Source organism: Athene noctua, chromosome 6 (genome assembly GCF_965140245.1).
Source record: "Athene noctua chromosome 6, bAthNoc1.hap1.1, whole genome shotgun sequence".
Classification (NCBI taxonomy): domain Eukaryota; kingdom Metazoa; phylum Chordata; class Aves; order Strigiformes; family Strigidae; genus Athene; species Athene noctua.
Window position 1 is genome coordinate 29,201,990 of NC_134042.1, and position 23,753 is coordinate 29,225,742.

The 23,753-nt window shown below is 38.4% G+C and overlaps 1 protein-coding gene across 1 annotated transcript in view; it reads left to right on the forward strand.

The window, feature by feature from the left end:
• Positions 1–23,753, forward strand: part of NRXN3 (neurexin 3) — a 1,027,951-nt gene that overhangs the window by 451,445 nt on the left and 552,753 nt on the right. Inside the window, exons 13-16 of the mRNA XM_074910039.1 lie at positions 6,549–6,668; positions 13,649–14,030; positions 15,422–15,612; positions 16,088–16,261. Of these exons, the coding sequence (XP_074766140.1) occupies positions 6,549–6,668; positions 13,649–14,030; positions 15,422–15,612; positions 16,088–16,261 (867 nt within the window). The remainder of the gene's footprint in view (positions 1–6,548; positions 6,669–13,648; positions 14,031–15,421; positions 15,613–16,087; positions 16,262–23,753) is intronic.

Sequence of the window (23,753 nt, forward strand, 5' to 3'; positions counted from 1 at the left end):
AATAAAAATGGGAAACCATCTATTACTATTAAAAATGAATAATATCTTGAATAGATAATAAAAAAAAATTTTCAACGCTGAAAACTTTTTCATTTAGCTTGAAGTTGAAATATTTTGAATGTTTTCTAAGTTAGAATAAAATTTCCTTCAGAAGAACTGAAACGTCCTGTCACTGAAATTATAATCCCCTATATAAAGATTTTTAGGGGGGATCAGTTTTCTGTAAACACAAATGTTTTCCTTATACCTGTTAGAAATTATTCTGCTGTTGAGATACACAGTAGTTATGTAGTCTCTAAAAGTGTTAAAATTCAGCAGCAGTGAAATGGAGGCAAACAAGGAAAATAATCCACTGCCTTTGATGGAAAAACCTAGACACAAGTGCAATTTGTGCCAGGTTTGACCTCTACCATATGCAATCAAATCATCTCCTTTTTTGTTCTTAATCACAAATTATATTCACATCAAGTAAAAGACACACAACATAATTCTGCACTAAACTTTGTTTCAGAGCCTTATGAACAAGCTGCAATCATGTTGAATGCTGCCTGAATCCATGTTGAATCTTATTACAGCCATCAGCCAGGGTGTCTGTAAATGAAAGCAAGTCATTCAATATGGTGCTACAGGTATTTATAGCAAAAGCAAGGAACAATTTATTTTTTAAAAGAATAGCTATTTTTAAAAAAGACGTTCTAAAATGGATTGTATCCAAACCGTTAAACCCAGTTTAGTTTATTTTTTGTCATATTTTTATGTAGACTGGGATATGTTTGAGAGAACTAGTAGAGTGGTCTTGCTACTTTTCATTTATTTGCTGAGTTAATTCCATGCACTTGATTAGTTTGGGGAGGGGCGGGGATCCTTATTTGCACTTGTGAAGCTAATTGATTCTGTGAGTATTTAAAGGATTTAGTGTATGCATTTTTTTATTGCTATACAAATGTAAATATTTAAACTTTGCTTCTGGATAGGCTGGTATAAGTCATGCTCAGCTTGATTGATTTCCTAGTGAAGCCACTCTATAAAGCTGTAAACATAACTTTTTTGTAAACCCTGCTAAAAGCATTTGTTTTGTTAAGTGTATGTTATATTTTGTTTAACATGGGGTAGTACATGGAGGTGATCCCGTTCCTTGAGGAAACGGAAAGGTTGGTGCAGGTAAGGTCCTCAAGGAAGTTATTTATCTGTAGGGAAGTGCAACTGCTTTTCCTAGTTGGCAGCTAATATTTTCTTGAAAAGGAGGATTCTGAAACCTGTATATGAGCAAAACAAATGTGTATGTATGTGAATGTGTTGATTTGACTGGGATATTTACATAATGTCTGCAATGTACTGAGAGTTTGGGGTTGTCAGTTGTTTCCTAGCAATTAACAATGCTCCTGGAGTTGGGCAGTGGGTCTAGGTCAAGAAAAAGACTTTCCTAAAACACTTTGTCCGTACTAGTGCTGCCTGAAAAGACCCAACAAAATTTGCATTACTGGCTTGTATTCAACCAAGACAAAAAGATACTGAAGTTTTTCAGAGCAGTTGCCAGCTCTGCTTTTGAGACATGCTTGTATTTCAGTATTTGCCCCATCCTTTGTAGGAGCTCACTACATATCAGTAAGCCACAAAGGTGTGTGCATAATTGACGGAGTCTTTGTCTTTAAACTCATTTCTCCCCCCACCCCTATTCCCACCTTGTTCAAACTTGCCTGTAGAAATTGTGGCTGAATATCTTTGTACCTAGAATATCTCTTTTTTTTGAAAAGGTGATATATGGGAAAGAGAATTCTGTGTTTAATATGGTAACAGCTACAAAAAAAATATCTGCCATATTGTATAACTTTGTATAAATATTTCATGTATGTTACTAAATATATAGTCTGTATATGCAAGACAATTATCTTCCAAAGCATTGTTGATATCATTAGGGATGAGAGACGGGTGGGCCATTGTCTTCATAACCTCCCTTCCCTGTGCCACACTGTTGGATCTACAATGAAGAATCCCACTCTCCAGTTGTACTAGATGTAGCTGAATATTCTTTATGGAATTGTTGAATAATGTCTAAATAGGGTGAATCAATTTGTTATAAGCTTTGAGAGAATCTGTCTAGCTTGTCTTATGATTCATTGTCATGTTTCACAGATCTGTGAACACACATTTTTCATAGTGAATCACAACTTCTCTGGTCATTTTGTAAAATTATTAAGTAAAAACAGCCAATGCCACCGCTCCCGCTGCGCCCCCCCAAAAAAACCCCAAACAAAACAAAACACCAACAAAACCAAACCAAACAACCTTCCCAGCCCCTCCCTGCCCTGGGATGCTGTTGGCATTCCTGACAGAGATTGCCCTGTATAAAACAGACAGAAAAATGCATCTTGCCACTGATCAAAGCTGAGATGGCAGCTGAGCATTTTAATTAAAAAGAAAAAATCATTTTATTGTTACTGAGGATCTTCTCTAACAAGCATTAGTGTATCACTGTAGAATTATTTATCATTGTAATTGTAACAGGGAAGAGCCTTTTTCGTTCTCATCAATCTGGCGGTGTCCTTTCTGGTTGTCTATTCTGCTGTTCTGTAAACGTGAATGTTTGACCTCTTATGTAATGTATAAGATATGCAATAATGAAGGAAGATAGCCTGGTTTCATGAAGGTCATTTTAATCATATAAATGGATCAAATAATGACAGTTAGCACCAAGGGCAAGAGCACACTTTTTGATCCACCTGCGAGGAACCGGTGAGGGGATTAACCCCTTTTCTCCTTTGCCTTTCATAGGAGGGATATTGTGTGCTGTTAACCACTGAGGCTGGATAACAGCTGGGGTTGTCAGAGCTATTGTTTTAACTACATCCCTCTGACCAGTTGTTTGTTCTAAACAAGTGAGTTCTTGGGGGCCAGATGGAAAGCAATTTGGCATTTTCAAAAGACATGAACTACTTTTTGATTTCTTCTTTAATACTTTGGCTTGTCTAGTCTTGGCACTTTTATATAGTCTACTTGGGCCAAGCTATTAATTAGCAGCAGTGCACCTTTGATACAGAGTTAATGACTGGTACATCATGGGCAGATTGGATGGAGTTCTTCCAAGTTTGAAAGCATATACTAGGGTTTTTTTGTGAACAATATGCACACAGGTTTTGAGTAGGTGTCAAAGGATTTGTGAGAGTGTGAGGAGTCGTCACTGCAGCTGAACTAAGTAATATTTGCTCAAGAAGCTTGAACTGCAGCTCAGCAAATGTCCAGAGAGAGATGTTTTTGCTTCTGAATAAGTAGTGTTTGCCACTGTAAAGTAGCAAAGGAGCACATACTAGTCTGCCTCATCTGAGTTTGAAAATGAGAGGCAATGATCAATTCTGTATGATCTTCAGCTCCTTAGGGGACAATAGGAAAGGGAATAGAACGGCCAAGAAGGCTGGAGACACCACCAGGAGTCATGCTCTGGCAACTTAATAGTTAAGTTATTGCTACAGTAGAAACTTTCTTACTCTTTTTTTGGTTTATATTGTCTTTTCTCACTGATAAAAATTAAATAAATTGCAGAAATTACCTAATGCCCAACTGCCATCTCATCATATTATAAATTATAGGCAACCAGCTCATAACATGAAGAGTTCCTTGTCTTTTATCGTTAAAAAACTGTCACATAAAGGGAAGATACAAATCTTTGACTTGTTTTCCTCTGTCTAGCTAACGTGCTTTGCTTCCTCCTACATCTGGATTATCCTAGTTGAAGTGTGATGCAGGTGCAGATAGCTTGAAAGGAGGAAAAACACCTCCCAACTTTGGTCTAAAGACTTGATTCTGTGTGTTTAGCTGTAAGATCACATAAATGCTTTACTGGATAGGAGATGGTACTTAAGGAGAGCATTATCCTTCTGCTACACATGACCCCTTTCTTTTCTATTCTCCCCAGCATCTGCAACTGTTGGTTTAGGAATCTTCAAGTCATCTTTTAAAAATTGATCACACATAAATATATAGTAGCAGCATATGTAGTAATCATGTTCATGTAAATGAAGTTTAGCATCCAGATGTGGGAGTCCCTCTATACACAGTTCCTGGAACCATTTGGAATTCAGTAGGAGCTTACCTATGGAGCAGCAATTCAACTGACAGTTGAAATGGGGGCACAATTTTGCTCCTTTTCAGGTCAACTCACTTGCTGTGTAAATGTCTTGAAAGTAATAGAGTAAAATAATGTTTTTTTCACACTTTTTTTTAAAAAAAAACAACCCTCTAATATGTCTGCTTTGAAAAAATTTATCTGAATGCTTTTGATCATGCTCATGTGTTGTTGAATTTTTGTGTGTAATGTTATTTGTGTGACCCTATCAAAAGAAGCTAATACTCATTGTTGCATACAAAATGAAGGTTTGTGAGTGAACAAAAGTATTAAAACCTCCTTTTCTTTTTTTTTTTTCTTTTTTTTTTTTCCTGTTGAAAAACTATTGAATTGGCTGATCAAGACATGAACTTCAGTAACATGGAAAGTGACTGTGTGGAACTGTAGTAACTGATTTGCTGGCTGTCCAGAGGCATCATTTTATAAGTGCTCTGGGATAAAATGTACACACTCATTGATGTAAATCTAACTTTTTTGGACTCAATTTAAAAGAGTTTTGCTTGTCTGGTTCCAAAGAACTTAAGCTTTCTGGCTGTGATCTAGCCGCCTTGTACAGCTGGATTTATATTCGTGGTACAGTGTGACTTTGGCACATGTATGAGGAACTGCAGAGGATGCAGGTTTCTCCTGTTAAGGAGATAATCTCTGTAACCGCGATATATGATTTCCTGTCTTTTTAATCCAAGAATGACTCTCTTATTTTTCAGGTCACTGTAGAAAAAGTTTTTTTTCCTCTTGCTCTAAGGTAAAATTGGCTAGCAGTGGGCTTTATTTGAAAGGGTATTAAACTCTTTCTTTTTTAATTAACATGAATTGCATGATCCTTTAAAGAGAATAACAGAATATTCATTTTGCTTTGGTCTCCTTTCAATGATTCCCCTACTACATGTGTTATATCCTAGCTGAATGAGACACTACCTTCTTTGCCCACATTCCCCCTCAGTGAGAAACAATTTCAGTAATGTTGCTGATTAGGCAGTGTGCATACTGTGGACTATGTAAAGTCCCTGGATATTTTTCCTACTGCTTCCTTCAATTCTGTTTCACTATGGAATTAGGCTACTCTTACTTGTTAGTCTAGACCACAACACAGGTCAGAGTGGATGCATCCCCTCATGCAGAATTTCGCTTGAAGATATGTACAACATTTTATTCTGTGTTCTGTAACTAGTCCATTGAAAACTGGGCAGAATAAATGCTGTTTGTGAGGTGTCTAAAGAGATTGATTTGCTTGTGCTGAACAGAGAGAAATAATTTGCCAATCTGATACTAGTTTTACCAGTGCAGTAAACTGAGCTGTAGCAGTGCCTCTTGTTGTCCCTGTCCTGTCTCTTAATTTGTTCAGTGAGCCTTGTTTTTCCTTCTTGGGTTCCCCTTTTGCCAGTTTGGGCAGTGGGCCCAGACCTGATGTGCAACAAGTTCTGCTGTCCTTATTTGGCATTTCTCTGATATACCTGTGTCAAAAAACACATTAGTACTGTACTGAAATGACCATGGATGCTTTTAATTTAGCACACACCATTATTCGATTTCACTTACCATTTGAGTGAGATGTTCCAGTACTGTAATCTGAACAATTAATGTTTTAAATAATTATCTGTCAGCTGTGATGGGTGAGCAGCAAAACTGGACAAATATGGGTAGCACTAATGCTATTTTCCCAGGAGCATTGTTTGCAAGGGCAACTGTCGTTTTACCTTTTGGAGAAGAAAGGGCTCCTTTTTCCCTTTTGACGTGTAGTTAAGGGGGCAAAGAAAGCACTGTATAGCTAGGCTGCTTTGCCAAAGAACTTCAGAGCAATCAGCCAGGTTGGTGAGTGGTTGTCCTTCTGTGGTTTTAAATTTAAAAAAAAATAATAATTGGGGGTGGGAGGGTGTTTGAGGTTTTGTGAGGTGTTTTGTTGTTGTGTTTTTGTTGTTGTGAGGGGTGTTTTTTGAGACTGAAGGACTGAAACCAGCCTGGTGTTGGATATCTAAGTGTTGAGTGATTAACTTTGAAAAGAATCCCAAGCACCTCGGGGCTGTTGTAAATCCAGAGTTTTGAGAGAGCAAAATTCTGCTGTACTGGCTCCATTCTAGAGTAATTTCTGTCACCAGCTTGTTTTTCTAACACTCCAATGCCCTGTAAAATATGACGTTTGGAAATGGAATACCATAGCACAAGAGAGATTTTTGCCTCTGTTTTAAATGCGTGTAACCTCTGGGCTCTGCGGTGGAAGGCACTTCACTGAGTGGAAGAGTTTGTGACCTTGACACTTCCCTCTGAGCTAGGAAGGTTGTAGGTGTGAGCGTTGATTACAGGTTATAATACACCTACACAATCTACTAGACTGTATCACACCAGGTTGATTTTGGTGACTTTTCCCATTGTCAAATGCTAAATTAATTGGGGGTCGGGCATTAACTGTCGTACCTATCACCATCCCCAGGCAAAGGACCTGAAACTCTTTATGCTGGGCAGAAACTCAATGACAATGAATGGCACACTGTCCGGGTAGTTCGACGAGGGAAGAGCCTGAAGTTGATGGTGGATGATGATGTTGCTGAGGGTAAGTGCGATGTATGAGTAATTTTTATCGTTATCTCTGTTCCCAGTCTCTTCTTTGCTGTTGCACCAATTCTTCCTGATTTGGTGGCCGTTTTGTTTTGTTTTGTTTTGTTTTTTCTCTTTCCTGCTACTTCTTGTATGTTTAGTGTTACTATGTTGAAAAATAATGTTCCATTTCAAGAGACTAACTTTTTAGCCAGCATCAGGAACTTCTGTGACACCTATGTGTATATGAAATGTGGGATTGGGGGACAGATGAACTTCCATATGCCCAAGAATACAGAGGTGCTAAGCAAGCATGCACTCTTGTGCCAGGCTCTGTCTGGGGTACACTCTGAGAGTACCTCATTACTGAGTTGCAAATGTGGCGGTTTCCAATGCTATGGAATCAAAACTAATGTTCTCTGAAACTTTTGTCTGCACAAACTTTTCCTTGATGGCAAACCTGCATTTGATACATGTGTTAGAGAATATGGATTTCTGTCTCCCGCTCTTTTTTTCCCTTGAAGTTCATGTGCTTATGGTCCAGAGCCATCCAGAAGGAAAAACAAACAGAAAAGTTTGTTCCCCACTTTATTTTAGAGGTTAAGGAGGACCCTAACTCACCAGAATATACCATATCGTATAATGTATAGAGTGTCAGTCTTTTTTTTTTTTTTCTTTTTCTTTTTTTTCCTTTCCTGCATTTCCTGACTGCTTTTTGAGCTTCTGCTTCTTCCTATAGAGAAATGTAGTTGAAGGGGGGGAAGAAAAGGTCAATCATTCAGGAAAGCTGGTGTCTCCCAAGTTATGAGATTTGCATTGAAATGATTAAGGTACTTTAGATTTTTTTTTATTTTATTTTTTATTTTTTTTTTTTTTTTTAAAGAATTGAGGTGATACTTTTCTGGTCCATTTCCTACAGCTGCAAGAGCTGCAAAATCTTCATTTTTATTTTTTGAATGTCTAAAATTCGTATAGCTGTATATAACTGTAGGCAGTTAACTGGGTTTTTGAGGAAAACTCCAGCCGTCTGAAGGCTGATAGTAGAATCGCAAAGAATAGTAACCCTGGATGCAACTCTGATATGGGTATGTTCAAGTAATTGTGACCCATGCTGTTTTGCCAAATCCTGATGTCTTCTCCTCTGAGTAGCTTCTAGCTGAAAGGCAACTGGAAGGAATGACTGCCACAGGCAGTGTCAGAATGATATTTCCTATCTCTGCAAAAGGTTCTTTTCTACTGTGTGTATGCAATTAATTTTAAGTAATGTGGTAACTAGATTATTTGGAAAGACATGAGTCAGGATTTTGAAATAAGCCCAAAGAAGTGGGTTTGCAGGAAAGTTGCTTAATATATTTTCCTTCTGAAGTAAATATATGCTGTGCTGTATAGGATGAGAATTTGCAAGACAGTATCAGAGACATAAGAAAGAAGAATCTTTCCCTCTCCTTGTTGGAACTGATGGAGTCTTAGTCAGTATTGGCTTGTAGGAAAATGAAATTTTATTTAAGAGGTAGCTTTATGAATTAGTGAAACATGCTGGTAAACGTTTCATCCAGTTTATTTCTGCATTTAAGAATACTTCTGGATATGCTTTTTCAGAAAACACCATGAGGTGGCACTCTTTGCATTACCAACTCAATCACCAAAAAGCCATCTGTTTTTTTGTCTCTTTTTCATAAAACTGAGTTTGTAAATAATAATGATACCAAAATAGGATGTGCATATGTACATGTATATGAATTACATAATTAAAGATGCATTACAGCTAAAAATATCTGTTAAAAGAATGCCATCACGGCAAACTAAAAAGTCAGAAAAGCCAGAGTTGAGATTTTCTGTGCAATCTGCATCCCACTTCCTTGGGCAGATGATGTACTCTTCAATGATGTGGTCACATAGATTTTTTCCACAGGATTTTTGCTGTCTTTAGGCATAGATCAGATGTCTAAATTGGGCCCCCAGTAAAAATAAACAGCCTGATTGCTGCCTTCTTTCTTATTGCATGTTTGGAACAGTGCATGCCAACTTAATTTTGTTTTAAATATAGACCTGTTTTGGGTTTTGTTTTTGTATGTGTGTTGTGTGCTACTCATCAATATGTTTATACAGAAGTAAGAAGCTGTAACTGGATTTATTCCCATGTCTGTGTTATATTAAATGAGTAGGTGTTTTTTTTTCTGATTTTACAGGTTTGGAGACAAAGCACCAGATTAAAGTTGGATGTATTTTGTACTAATTTGGCATGATTTTTCAGTCATTTGCATGCACAGATATTCAATTTGTCTGTAAATTGGATCCTATAAATTAGCTCAACCCTGCTACTTGGAGGATAAGGTCTAGACAATTAATGACCACCTGTGAAAAATCAGTAATGAAGTGGCTGACTTGGCTTCCTGCAGGACACCTAAGGGGGAAACAGAATCTAGTTCCTTTGGATAGCATTTGGCTGCTTAAACCTTCCTCTCGCATTCCCCCCCGACTCAGAACAGGCCTCAGAACATCAGTGATAAATGAAATGCAAATATAGTAGTTATGTTCCTCCATACAGCATCTTGCTAGCACCCAAATACTGCAGTGGAGGCTGGAATTTTTTCTGTCTTCTACCACTTGAACTAAAGAGCTGCTGATTGCTGTAGTAGTTACAATACTCTCTGCAGAGCACAATGGAGGAATTAGAGAACTCTGAAGGTGAGGCTGACAGCTAATGAGATCAGAAAATACTGGATTTAACTCCGTGATTTCTTCAGAATCAGAAGACACATGTATTTTCTTGTTTTGTCATGTCCTTTTCAGCTTTTCACTGAACGTCTCCTAACTTTCTGCACTATCACTGATAACACCCTCCTATTTCTCTTAAGCCAGTCCCAGTTTTCTCATATTTCACCTTTTCTAAAATTCGGTGTTCACCTCTTCTAACCTCCCTTACTCTATTTCTAATGTCCCCTATATTTGGTTTCCCTGTTTCAGTGTACTTCAGATATCACAGGCCTGGCCTTTCTTTCCTACTCCAATAACAACTTCATTGCATTTATCTAAGAGTAGAATGGCTAAGGAGAGGCATTTTCTTGCTCTTGGTCTTTGACATCTCTACATTTATTTTTCTTATCTTTTGATGTAAGAAGCAGGATTTTTTTTTTTTAAAAAGTAATTTTAAAATTTTATTCTATTTTTAAGAAAATACAGTTCTTCTGGTTTGGAAAAAAATTGGAAATTTTCATTTGCTAAAACTGAAACAGTCCCTAACAATCACAGTAGTGGAAGTGAGATGGTTTTTCTTAACAAACTTTCCCATACACAGTTTCAGTTCCTGTGAACTGGCATTTCTCAAACTAAAGTACTATTATTTCTGGCAAAAAACTGTTTCAGTATTTAAAAACATTTGCCCAGGTACCAATACTTTTGGACTATGCAGGAACTCATGACTCTTTTCAGCTGCTTTTAAGTTTGTCAGCTGTATCAGCTTCAGTTGAAGCCTTCCATGCCAGTGGTCTTTGTGTAATTGTCTTCAAATTTAGATCCACTGCTAAAATTGGGAATAAGTGAAAAAATGAATGTTTTTGTGTAATATTTTTCTCTTCCTATTTGGAATAGATAATTGAAAACATTTTTTCTAATAACGACTTCTCTTGTTTTCTGTCTTTGCAACAATTGATCATGTTTGGACAAAGTATAAACTGAAAAATTGCATTTTGTACATGATCATGAGAGGTGATTTAGGAATATTTCAGTGTTTCAAGAGGACCTAAGCAAGAAAGAGACTGTCAGTTCATTTAATCTGAGATATACACCACAAGTCAGGTTGTATCATCTAAGTCTCTTATAAATGTTTTCAGCTTTCATTCTGTCTCCCAACAGAAAAAAAGAATATGTTCTGAATAGTAGAAGTCTTGAAATACCTATACTTTTTTTTTTTTTTTGTCTTTTAATGCCTGGGAACTGTTTAGATGAAAAATGCTAGGAGTTTTCAGGATGTAGCACAGAACATGAAAAAACTTGTAAATTCCAGTTAACATGGGGTTTGTCCTGGATTCATCAATGGTGATCAGTGTGACTCCTAGGTATAATCCCAACGAGTCAGAAATACCTCTTGCAGTGGCTAGTCAAGAGTTGTGTATATATGCTAACTGACCAGCAGATGCAATCAAACAGGAAATTATTGCTAAATTTTGTTTGTCTGAAGCACACAGGAAACATTTATTCAGGTCTTTATCCAGGTGTCAATTTTTCCCAAAACTAGTATGAAAGTATATATTTTGGTACCTTTTGTTCTTTTAAACTGAATTGAATTAGAGCAGCATGTTAGAATGTTATTGGAGGCAGAGGGACCAACAGGTAGTGTGGCTGTTTCTGTTGGAAAACCTTCTAGAACAAAGGACTTTACCTGTTCAGTAATTAAATTAGCAACATACTACAAGGTTAAGTAGAGAAACATGCAAACGTATGGAAAAGTGGAAAGTAGATAGGTATATGTTTGTATACATTTTGATGTTGTCTAATTTCGTCTTTTCCAAATGACCTTTTTCCTGCTTACATTAGGAAAGGTTGATGCAGCAAACAGGTTGATATAAGCCTTTGTATTAAAGGAGGTGTTTGTTTTTAAGATACCCTTGGAAAAGTTTGTGGTGAATGAGGCATAGCATGGGAAAAAAGAGGAAAGAGACCTCTATGTAGGGCATGTGAATACAGCCCAGAGGAATTGACTTCTGTACCGTAGAGTTCCTATGGAAAGCTGGGTAAGTCACTTGAAGTCAGATCTTTCACAGTTGGTCACTGATTGTACCTGTCCTTTTGGGAGGTACTCATTTGGGATTTCTAGAAGTGTTGATCCTCAAAACCAGTGAGTCCTCCAAAGCTGTTACATGTTCCACTAAAGTGGACGCCAAAGAATTATTTTCTGAGATCCAAAACTTTTTATATGTTCATCTCTCTGTTCCTTAGCTTTGTGTATATAAGATTAAACATAATATTCCTTAAGCTTACAGGAGTGGTAAAAGGTGGAGTGAATATTTGAGGATAATTTGCACACTGTGCTGCTGAACTTGTGGGTTGACCGTGGCTGACCACCAGACACCCACCCAGCTGCTCTCTCACTACCTCTCCTCAATAGGGCAGGGGAGAAAATAGAATGAGAAGGCTCATGGTTCAGGATAAGTATAGGGAGATCGTTTACTGATTACTGACATGGACAAAACAAGATTGACTTGGGGAAAATTTAATTTAATTTATTTCCAATAATGTTGGATGGTGAGAAACAAGGACGAAAAGTAAAGCATCCTCCCCACCCCCTCCTTTTCTTAGGTTTCCTCCTTCATTCCTGTCTCTTCTATCTCCCTCCTGCCCTTAGTGGTGCAGGGGGATGGGGAATGGTGGCTGTGATCAATCTGTAACAGCTCCTCTCTACCTTTCCTTCCTCCTCACACTTTTCCCCTGCTCCAGTGTGGGTCCTTCCCATGGGCAGCAGTCCTTCATGAAGTACTCCATCTTGGGTCCTCTCCACAGGCTGTCAGGAAAACACACTCCGGTGTGGGCTCTCCACAGGCTGCAGTTCCTTCAGAAAATATCCACCTGTTCTGGCATGGGGGTCCTCCATGGGCTGCAGTGTTGGGGGCCTGCTCCGCTGTGGTCTTCTCCATGGGCTGCTGGAGAATTTTCCATCTGGTGCATGGAGCACCTTCTCTCCCTACTCCTTTTCTGACCTTGGTGTTTGCAGGGTTTTTGTGATCGGGTTTGGTTTGGGTTTTTTGCCTTTGTTCCTCACTCATGGGCAGCATTTTGCCATTTCTTAAACACATTTTTCCCCAGACACCGGCTTCTTGGCTGCAGGGCTCAGCTGTGCCCTGTGGTGGAGCCGCTGGAGCTGGGACTGGCCGTGTCCAGCATGGGGCAGCCCCGGCCCCTCCTCACAGGGGCCCTGCAGCCACCCCAGGCCAGCACCTCACCATGCAAACTCAATATAGCACTGCAGAAAATTTAATGAGAGAAAGAATAACAGCATATTTGTAGCAAAGTATGAATAATAGTTGTACATTGAATGATGAGAAAAAAAATTAATGTTGAGTAATTAATGAATTTATTATTCCTGTTTTATACTAATTGGCACAAGGCCTGTGTAGAAATGATACTTGCCTGTGTGATCAAATAGTTAAACAATCTTATTTAAGAACTATAAAGGACTAAAATAAGGTTGTCTGTAATGGTTTTCATTCTAATGTTGCCGAACTTGTCTTTGTAGTCAAACTAATCTTTTAGCATACTGTTACATTTCATCTGTCTGTGTGGTTCTGTGGCTGTACTGATGCCTAGTGCACTTACTGAAACATCTAATTTTTCTCCAAGAGTAGCCTGATAATGGTATACTGAATAGCTTGAATATTTTAAATGAGAGGGGCTATTTGTCACATTGTGACAGATTTTAACAAGTGACAGGTTGATGATTTAAATATATGGAGGGCTTTTTGCCTGTTGCATTCTTGTGTGTTTCCCTCCTGCCCTGCTTTTAAAACAAGTAACATCAGATACCAGGAGAGAACAACAGAATAAATATTAGCAGATTTATGAGTGTTCTCACTTCTTGTTCTGCTCTTTTTATATTAATCCATGTTTATTCGGTGTTTTTAGAAAGCACACTTGTACAAGTTGATTCAGAAGTGTCTGAGTTTGGCAGATGGACTGTTGGATCAAACAGATCACTGTAGGTGTAAGGGAGAGACCTAGTCTTTGCAAACAAGAAAGTCTGTGAAACACAGGGAAAAATACAGAGCTTGCTGCCCATGGCCCTTTAGTCTTCTCTCTTCTTTCAGGTTTTGGCAAGAGCTACACTCAAGCCTCACCACCAAGAGTCTATACATTCTTTCTTATGCAAGCTGCTGAACAGTGATCAGATAGGTTTAAGTTAGTCCTGCTATTAGTCTGGAAACTGGAGGGTGAAGGGCTCCATATAGCCTGTTACTGATCCCTGGGCTTTTCTGCATGTTTCTCCTTGTTTCTGTCCTTCAGGCACAATGGTTGGTGACCACACCCGCTTGGAGTTCCACAACATTGAGACAGGGATCATGACAGAGAAGCGGTACATCTCTGTCATCCCTTCCAGCTTCATTGGCCACCTCCAGAGCCTCATGTTTAACGGGATGCTCTACATTGACCTGTGCAAGAATGGCGATATTGACTATTGTGAGCTGAAGGCACGCTTTGGTCTACGCAACATTATAGCTGACCCTGTGACATTCAAGACCAAAAGCAGCTACCTGAGCTTGGCCACCTTGCAGGCTTATACATCCATGCACCTCTTCTTTCAGTTCAAGACCACCTCAGCTGATGGTTTCATCCTCTTTAACAGTGGTGATGGCAATGACTTCATTGCAGTTGAACTAGTCAAGGGGTAAGTGGCTTTCTACTATATTCTACCAAATTATTTGTAGATAAACTTACATACAGGTAAGCTTAAAGTGCTTGCATAAAGAGAAATACACTTCATATGCATGTTTTCTGTTTGAGGTTTGTGACAAAGCAATTACACATAAACACTGAAGCTTAAGACTCCTGGTTTTATCACTGACTTCCCCTGTGGCTGAGGGAAAGACAGTATTGCAGTGTGAAACATTAATGTTTTAAGTCCTTTGGATCTAGTTAGGGTAATGTTTTGTCCTGTTAACCTTTCATAATAGCCCAGAAGAGGAGGAAATTTGCTGGGGGCTCTGAATGTCTCTTCCCCCTTTGATTATTTTTTTTCTTGTAACAAATTTGTGGTTTTGCCATCTCCACTGAAGGAAAAAAAGAGCATATGGGTGCTGAATTTGTATTTCTCTGGTGATGCTTGAGGAAAACTGAACTCAGCTTGCTTCTGAGATGCTTCTATTCTTTTCATAAGACCAATTGCTTGTTAAAAAAAAAAATAATTCTTTTTGTTAGCTGAACAAATTTTGATCTCTTAAAAGTGACTAGTCACAGTAGATGTGTCTTCCACAAATGCAGTTTACTAGTCCTGTTTATTTTGGTATAACTGTAGTTCAGTTTGTTTCATTTTTAACTTCGCATGAATTTCTGTAAGTGGGACATGAAGTAATAAAAAAGCAAGAGTCACGAGCTTCTGGTACTCTGTTGAGAGTTGAATTTTGTTGGCTTTTTTTTTTTTTTTTTTCCCAAGTAGAATATTTCTCTTCTATCCTTGGGTAGATTTCTGTGTTTGAACTGTACAAATAATTCAGAGTAACACTCCCATGACTTCAGTCTTCATTAGGGTTTTTTTTTACTGCTGAAAACTTTGGTAATTGTTTTCCAGCTGTTCGAATAAGCCTAGGATCTCATGTGAATTTTAGTAAAATATTTTGAGTGAGTTTCCCAATTAATTTCTTAAGGGAGTTATTCAAAACTCAGAATGAATCTGGGGAATATGTGCCCCAAATAAGCATATCTAGTGTTTCTTCCCAGTACATTTATTGATATTACCAGTTTTTAAAAATAATTATATGCACAGACAAAGTTTTTGTGGATCTGTGAGAACTTTGTGAAAAAGAGAATGCTTTACAGTTAGAATCTGATTACTCCAAATGTTATAATTTCAGAATACTAATCCTCACGCTTTCTTGGTGGAAAGAAAAATACTGCATGTTTTCAAATCTGTGTCTAATATTTTTGCTTACCTAGAACTTTCTGGCCCAGAGATACTTCTCTTCATGACTTTTGAGATTAATTTATAAACTCTGGCAAGAGTAAGGGTCAGTAACGCTGGAGTTCTTACACACTTTTAACTAGCTCTTGTTATGTTTACAGGTATATACACTATGTGTTTGACCTTGGAAACGGACCTAATGTTATCAAAGGCAACAGTGATCGTCCTCTTAATGACAACCAGTGGCACAATGTCGTCATCACCAGAGATAACAGTAACACACACAGCCTAAAAGTGGACACTAAGGTGGTCACTCAGGTTATCAATGGTGCCAAAAATCTGGATCTTAAAGGTAAATTCTAAAAGACTGACAGTTCCCCCCTTTATTCTTGGGGAGCTCAACCAGTAAATGAGAGAAAGCTCGCAGGAACCACACATTACAGAAGACTAAATCTGGAATTTGCTGATTTTGGCTTTCAATTTCATTTTTCTCTTTCTCTGTTTCACAACTTCCCGTAGCAATATAGTTTGTCATATTTTGCTTTTTTAGAAAATTATTGTCTTCCTACAGTTTTTCTGAGATAGGATGCAATTACAACTGTGTTTCTCTGGGATTTTTTCTTGGTGGGGGTGTGGTGTGGATTTTAGGTTTTAGGGTTTTCTTGTAGTAAAGGAGGCAGAAATAAGTTATTGCACAGTATCTTCCTCTGCTTTTAACCTTTTCTGAGCAGCTGTTCAGCTTGTTATATTCATGTCGGGGGGGCGGGAAGCTACTCTAAAATGTGTGTAATTCCTCTTTCTTGTATGTTTATCCCTTTATCCTCTAGGTGATCTCTACATTGCTGGCCTAGCTCAAGGCATGTATAGCAACCTCCCGAAGCTAGTGGCCTCACGTGATGGATTTCAGGGCTGTCTAGCATCTGTAGATTTGAATGGGCGTCTGCCTGATCTAATCAATGATGCTCTGCACCGCAGTGGGCAGATTGAGCGTGGATGCGAAGGTATAATTGATTTCGGAGAAGTTCCCCTCTCAAGCACTCCCCACTTCATTGCTGTCCCTGAGCATCTGCTAGTCCACCTTACTGTCCATTTCATGACTGCTTTCATCATGACATCCTTCACTACACTCTGTCTTCCAAATGCAGCTTCAGGATAGCTAGCTATGTAAGTGGTTTAGCTGCTGTTCTCTTGCTTACTCCATCCCCTATGAGGTGGTACCTCCAGTAATGGAAAGGATGGTACTGGGGTGGAGTACTATTTACTAGTACTTTTCTCACAGTGGTTTATTAACATTACAGTCCTCCTAGAATACTTTGAAAGAGGTTATGAGCCTTCAGTTCTCTTGTGCTTCAGAGCACCCTCTTTTGGGACACACAGAAGTATTTTGAAGTCCAAGCAGAGGCAGGGGAAATGGAAGGTAGAAGAAACAGGAGTTCCTTTTTGTGGAGGTGGGCCTGTGATGAAAGCACTGGGGGCATTGTCTCTGCTGTCTGGAAAACCTTTCTGTTCTTCTGCTGTATTTAATAGTGTCTGTTAACCATGTTCCTTGTGGAAGTGAGCATAGTGTAGTGGAATTTGTGGCTTTGCCCATTTGTGGCAGATGCACCTTTTCTGTGTTGTTTACAGAGTTCAAAGGAAATAAAAATGCTTTTTTTTTTTTTTTTTTTAATGTACTTTCTGATTATCCATGGTCCACTGAAAACTTTTCTTTAATATTGGTGACTTCTGGTAATTTTTCTGTTTAAAATTAGCTTAATCTGTTGGTTATATAGCCTTCCTGTTATCTCTACTAGCTCTTCTTCAGAGGATCTCACGTTACACTAACCTGTTCTGTATGTGGCTCAGGAACAGAGTCATGATGCATTCTCAGAAGACTCTGCACCACTATTAGAGCTATGGTGTTTCCTTCTCCTGTACCCAGTGTAGTTATTTTATTTAGTGTCCTGTTACTGAGGTTTGTAATGTCAGTGCTGCTCCCCAAACATGTAATGTGCAATGCACTTTGTGTGCTAGTCCAGTGCTAGGACAGCCACTGCCTCAATGTGGAGATTGGTTCACACTTAGAGATGTCAGGAATGTGAGTTCCCCTTCTCTTCTAAAGCCCTTCAAACAAGATTCAAAATTGGAGACCTAAAACAACCCTAAAACCTAAAAAAATGTGTGGAAAGGTCAATGATGGCCCTCATTCTGCCTTTAGAAGAACTTGATCTTGCAAAGCAGTGCCCATGTAATCTTCCTGAATGGTCCCTGTTCAGTACCAAGGGAACTGTTGACGCCATTCTCTTTGTCAGCATATTTAGGATTAGTAAAAAACCTGAGAATCAGGTTGCCAGACCCAATTCATGAAAATGTTTAATTTGTTTTTTGAATCGGAGCAATCTCCAAGGCTTCATTTCACATCTTGACTGCTGCCTGCTGGTGCCTGTTCTTACAGTTGCCACTGAAAGTTACACCTATCTCCCCTTTCTCTAAGGAAAGAAAAACTCTAAACATGTTCAGTCCTTATTTAAGTCTCCCTATTTTATTTACATCTGAAGTGATCTTGGGTGCAGTCTTAACAACATTTTAAGGGCTGAAGTCCTAATCAGTTCTTGCTGTCTCATGATGTTTAAATGTGTTTGTAATAAATTGTAGGCTTTTTGGGTAAATAGTTGTGCTGTATGTTGATTTCCAGGAGATGTCCTTATTTCATCGTGAAAGGCAGTGGGACCATGTACATGATGAGAACATGCACGCTTAAATAAATGTGATTACATCCCCACATAGGAATCTCGCCTTCCAAATGTGGTATGAGAGAGATTTCTGCTAATGCTCTTGTTGCAGCTTTACTTTCAGAAGCAGAGGAGATTACAAAGTGGCAGATGTTTTCTCTGAAACTGTCAGTTTGATCTCAGGACACAATCAAAGGATGCGTAGAGGAAGGAAGCCTGGAGAATAGTAGAATGTGAGATGTAGGTCAGCAGACAGCACTGTCCCACCTAAGACAGACCAATGCCGTGACAAATGGGTGACATCATTGCATCCTGTTTGCATTTGTTATCTGTTTAATGCATTTCACTACCCTATTTCATATCATTGATTAAGATTCACAAGTCTTAATAGGAAAATAATTTTTTTATTTTCTTGGTTCTACTGCCACCTCCTTTTATTCATTTTGAGCAAGCCATTCAACTTCCTAGGCCACTTTGTTCCTCTTATGTGCTCAATCATAATTAACCCTTGCTGTGCAACAAAGCACAAACCTACCACATTATACAACTAGGTGAGTTCCAGTGATGGGTAAGGCAGTGCTCCTGTTAGAGCAGGAAGCACTTTTAATATAATTATAATTATGAGAGAGCTTTTTCTTTAGGACCTAGAGAATCCCAAAGCATTCTTAAGCCGCTGGAAAAAAGGGGTTGGTGAGAGGGTCTGAGAGAAAAGGTACAAAAGGTAGGGAAGTGGTTAAGACTTAAACAGTCCTTGTGTCAGCATTGCATCAGGCTACCGAAATCTCTGAGGAGACAGAGTAATTTCTCAGAAAGGACTTCATGTTGGGGGCCCACTTTTGCTGGAATCTTGCAGACAAGTCTGCCACCTACTTTGGGCCTTGCTCTGCCTGCCCATGAAATAGGCACATGGTATTCTTCTGTTTGTGACGAGAGTATGAAATTCAACTATGTCTTGCAGAGCACTTTGAAGGTGTTGTTCCAGGTGATCTTCTTTCCCTCCTTGAAAGTAAACCAATTTAAACTTTGGCTTAGTTCTTCCTTGATTCTAGACTTCTCCAATCAAATGTTTTTGCTGAGCACTTAATTCCTGGCCTTACTACTAGGTGAAAGGATTGGTTTATTCAGTCTACAAAAGTCAAGACTGAGTGATGCACTGCTTTTTCCTCATTGGTCCTGGAAGAAGTTAAGCAGGTGTTTAACCTTTTGTGGAGTTTGAAGATGTTGCCTTAAATATTGGAGTATTTCCTGCATTTGAAGTGTTTTTTTTCACCTCTTTATTAATTTGCTGTATGTTCTGTGTTTTTCTTTCCTTTATCTGGACATCCTTATGCTGCGTACTGTGGGCACTAGAGCTATCAGAAATTCAGCAGCATGTTCTAAATGCTCGTGTTCTCCCCATCCTGTCCTGAGCCAAACAAACTTTAACAATAGTGGTGGTATTTCTTTTACAAGGCAGTTTTCTATGTGCTTTAGAGATGTGGCTCCTTCATCTCTTCTTCACCTTTCCTTACCTGTTCCACTCCTCATAACAGCTTCTCACAAAGGGGAGTGATTATTATTGAACTGGCTGACACTGTTCCAGATGTTTTGGGAGGTTTTTTTGTCCTAATTTAATCTTCTTCCAGATTCTGCAGTAAAATCATAATTTTATGTTACTTTCCATGAAATAGTATAGTTAACCTTTGGAATTCACTGGTGCGTGAAAAGCATGAATGACACATACAGGCTTGATAATCAGAAGTGTGTTTTGCATACTAAGCAGTCTGTGGAAAAAAGAAAATTTAATCTCATGCTTAAAATCTCACAGCAGGATAATGTCAGAAAAGATTTCACCCTTCATCTGCTCAGTAGTGAAACTTCAAATCTGGAGATACTTCCCTTTTTCTGTGGAATCTAAAGTTGTCGGTTGAGGAGAGGCATGTTAATTTACTCTGTGATGGTTTGACAGCTCTCCTGTTCTTTATGCTTTTGGATTCCATTGTCACAGTGCTACTGGACTTACGGAACAAATATAAGCTTTGCTCCACTTCAGCTAAAAAGATGATGAGGAGCAGGGCAATTAGGAAAAGTGCTTGTTCGTTATACAGAAATTACTTTGTTAGAATACATGTTGAAGATGATACATGGAGAAATGCATCCTCCTCCTCTTCCCCCCCCCCCCCTTTTCTTTTGCATTTTGTTTAAAGAACTCTGGAGATTTTATGGCTCTGTGTAGTAGACCAGTTCCAGAAGTGGGAAGAAAAATCTGACTAGCTCAAAAGGGAAGGTGATTACCATCTTGAGGGCTGTAAAACAATAGTAAAGATTCAAAACATAAAACTTCCTATGAACCACAGGAAATGGCATCTGTATGTGCCAGTTTGAATTTATTGGGTTGTAAATGTAAAAGGAGACAGTGGGAGAAAGGGAGAACTACCAATCTCTCTTCAGTATCAGCTGTGATATTAGAACTTTTTAAGAACAGAAGGTTTTGAAGGTGAGTATGCACTCCTTAAATACCCATCCTTTGAGCAATGAGGTCAGTGATTTGTTTTGCTGTTCCCATTGTGCTGACAATAGAATTATGTAAACTTCAGTGGCAAGGATTTCAGGTGCTGCTGCCTGTACTCTTATCTTTGTTGTCTGCTTTTTCCATGCTGAAAGAGAAAACTTAGAATCAAGGTCTAACACATCAGAAATCTATGTGGTTTCCTTGTGAACTGGACTTCATTAAAAAAAAAAAAAAAAAATCCTGTGCTTAAATGGAAGACCATCAGTGGTATTGTTTTGTTTTGCTTCTTAGTGCTCTGCAATTTTCAGAAAGTGTACTTGGCTCTTTGGTCAGTCAGACTTGGTAGATTCATGATTCTCCTTTGCCATGTGGATTCTGATTTGACCACAGATGACAAGATCCTTCCCACCTAGGTGAAAGAGTGGTCTTGTACTACTGTCATTTCTGTAGATTGCTCTGATAAGATTGACAAAGATTATATGGGTCTAATGACTGAGATGTCTCTTTGCGTGTTGATGCAAGTTTTCTTAAGGATATGTTGAATTCCATGAGCAGGCAACAGCTTGTGAGGGGGCAAGGTTTTACTGTCTGTTTACGTCCAGTGTCAAATTCGGTTCTTGGGATAAACAGAGGTTGTTATCTTTCAGAGTTATCAGTCCCCTATGGTTTTCTGGCAATAAATCCACTTTGGGCAAAAACCCAGGCAATGTATGCATTTATGGGAGACAGAAGATTTAAGTTCAGATCTGGAGCTTGGATGTAGAAACAAAAGAAAAATATTCTTGACTAATGTGCTGAAAGTCAAATAGATTTTTTTACTTAAATGGATTCTAAGTATTTCTCAAGACAAAATTTCTCTTAAATTAACAGTAAATGCTGAGAGATTTAAGAATGATATATTTTTTTTAATGTTAAGAATTATATTTTTTCCTTCTCTTTCTACTATCTGTAAGTTCTGTAACCTCGTGTTTGTGTGAATGAAATGCATTTCCTCTCTCTTTTATGTGGTTTTCTTATCTGTTGCTGAGTTAAGGTAGCTGTGTCCCTCTGTGTCCTTGTTGCATGTATTGATTATGCATGTTGGCTGTGATGATTATACCATTTGTTTTTATTTGAAGTGATGTGACCCTGATTTATCTGCCTTTATACTAACATGTTGTTTATTGGTTTTGCTTTTTGTTTTTGTTTTTTATTTTTTGCTAACAAAGTTGAGTTGACCAAAGCTGACCTGCAAGGTAGAGAAGGTTTTTCTTCCCATTACTGGTTTGAACTGAAAGATGCTTTTTTGTAACATTTGGTGCCTTTTAATGGATGCAGTCACACCTCTGAGACAGGATCAGAATGACAAACCCTAGCCCCCTGGAGAGGATATCTGGACTGAGGAAGGACATGGCAAACAGTGGAGGTGTTTTTGTTGACTCTGGGGGGTTTGACTGTATCAATCTCTGAATATCCATAAGAGCCTGGGTAGATTTCCTGAAATGTCTAATAATTGCTTAGGCAAATAGGTGCTGTGTATAAAGACATAGAAGGCCCTCAGATCTTTACAAAACAAAAAGCTGACTTGGGTTCTTCAGCACTGATCTTAAGGAGTTGAGACTAGGAGATTAAAGTTAGGTTTTTTTAACTTAAACTTTGAAAAAAACTTCCACAAAAATATCTTTCTGGAATTTTAGTTTTTTTTTAAAAAAATCTATTAACTACAAATTCCCTTAATAGTTAGATGGCATTTTACAATTCATAATTGATCAAACATATGAGTGTCATGACTGAGCCTTTTGTATCTGCTAATTTTTGTACCTCTTATAGGTCTTTTTTAGACCTTTTTACTGGACAGGCTCTTTTTTTTTATAAAGCAGATAAGGCTCTTTCATGATGTTGGTCCTCATGTGAAATTCTTATTGACATATTTTATTACTATTGCCTGCTAAGTAAGAAGGAATCAAATCAGTGATGTTTGGGGTTGCCAAAAGGTTGAGAACTGTGTGGATGGTGTTAAAATGCTAAAGATACTCAAGTGAAAGCCATTAAAGAGGCTGAGAGTAGCTTCAGTAGAAAAGGGGGGAAAAATGGAGAAACCAAGGAAGAGGGCTCAAAGAGGAGAGGCCAGATAGTGTTTGAGAATGTGCCACTTGAATTACTGAGATGATGGGATAAAGTGTGCTGACAGAAAACCAGTTTGTTGAATGTTATTCTTAGGAGGCATATAATGAAGGAAGGATTAATGATACAATTACATACAAATACCCTGTTTCCCCAGGACATAAGTGAGGAAACCTGCTTATTAGCAATTGATAGGACTTTGATGCTAGTACCAGAGAGATGTTTCCTTGGTGCTGAAAGTCTATCCTTTTAAACATTATAGTGTTTACTATCATGTAAAGTATACTTCCCAACTCATCTAGAGCAACTGCAATATAGAGTACAAATTAATTTGTGCCTGAATGTTGTGGAAGTTTAAGAAAATGTTCCTCCTTTTTAATTGAAAAGGAGAGAATGGTCTTGTGTGCAAGGGGAAGTCAGAGGCATTGAACAATGTGCCTCTATTTAACAGTCCTGAAGCCACAGGTGGTATCTGTTATGGTATCAGCTTAATCATCTTGAAATTTTATGTCTAAACCACAGGTTTAGTCTGAGGTTTTGTTGTGGGAGAAAACACATAGTGTTCTTATTTCATACTCTGAGATAGTGGCAGGACGTCCCAACATTTTACATATCATTGGAATGAAGTTTTTGTGGCTTTGATCTTGCACTTCATAAACCCCTTTTCTATTGACCATGTTTACCATGAAGACCTGGTAACGTTGCTGACCTGATCTAATGCTATATTCAAAACAGTCCTCTTCCATATTCCAGGTGTAGGCAGGTAGCAATTGCCTTTGCTTCAGAATATCATCTGTGGTTTTAGGTATAGTTTGGCATTCTACAGCTCAGTAGAAAAGGATGAAAATATATTTGGAGGAACCAAGGAAATTTTAATGGGTAAGCACTCTATTGCTGTAGCAGTAGTTAATAGACAGAAGCATATTAGAAGGCACCCTCTTACCCAGCAGGTAGAGATACTGACAGCCTGAGATAATTTTAGCCATTGGATGTGTATGAAACATTGAATCTGAAAGATTTGACAGCCTAGAGGTAGGCAGAAGTTAGTGTGATATATTGTGCTCTATGCATGTGGAGCATCGCCTGTGACCATGTTTTGTTGGCATCTCTGGCCTATTCCCAACTGTAAAAAGTTGAAGTACTCTGTTTTACAGAGGTTAGGTATTTAGAGAGTGTCAGATACTGCCT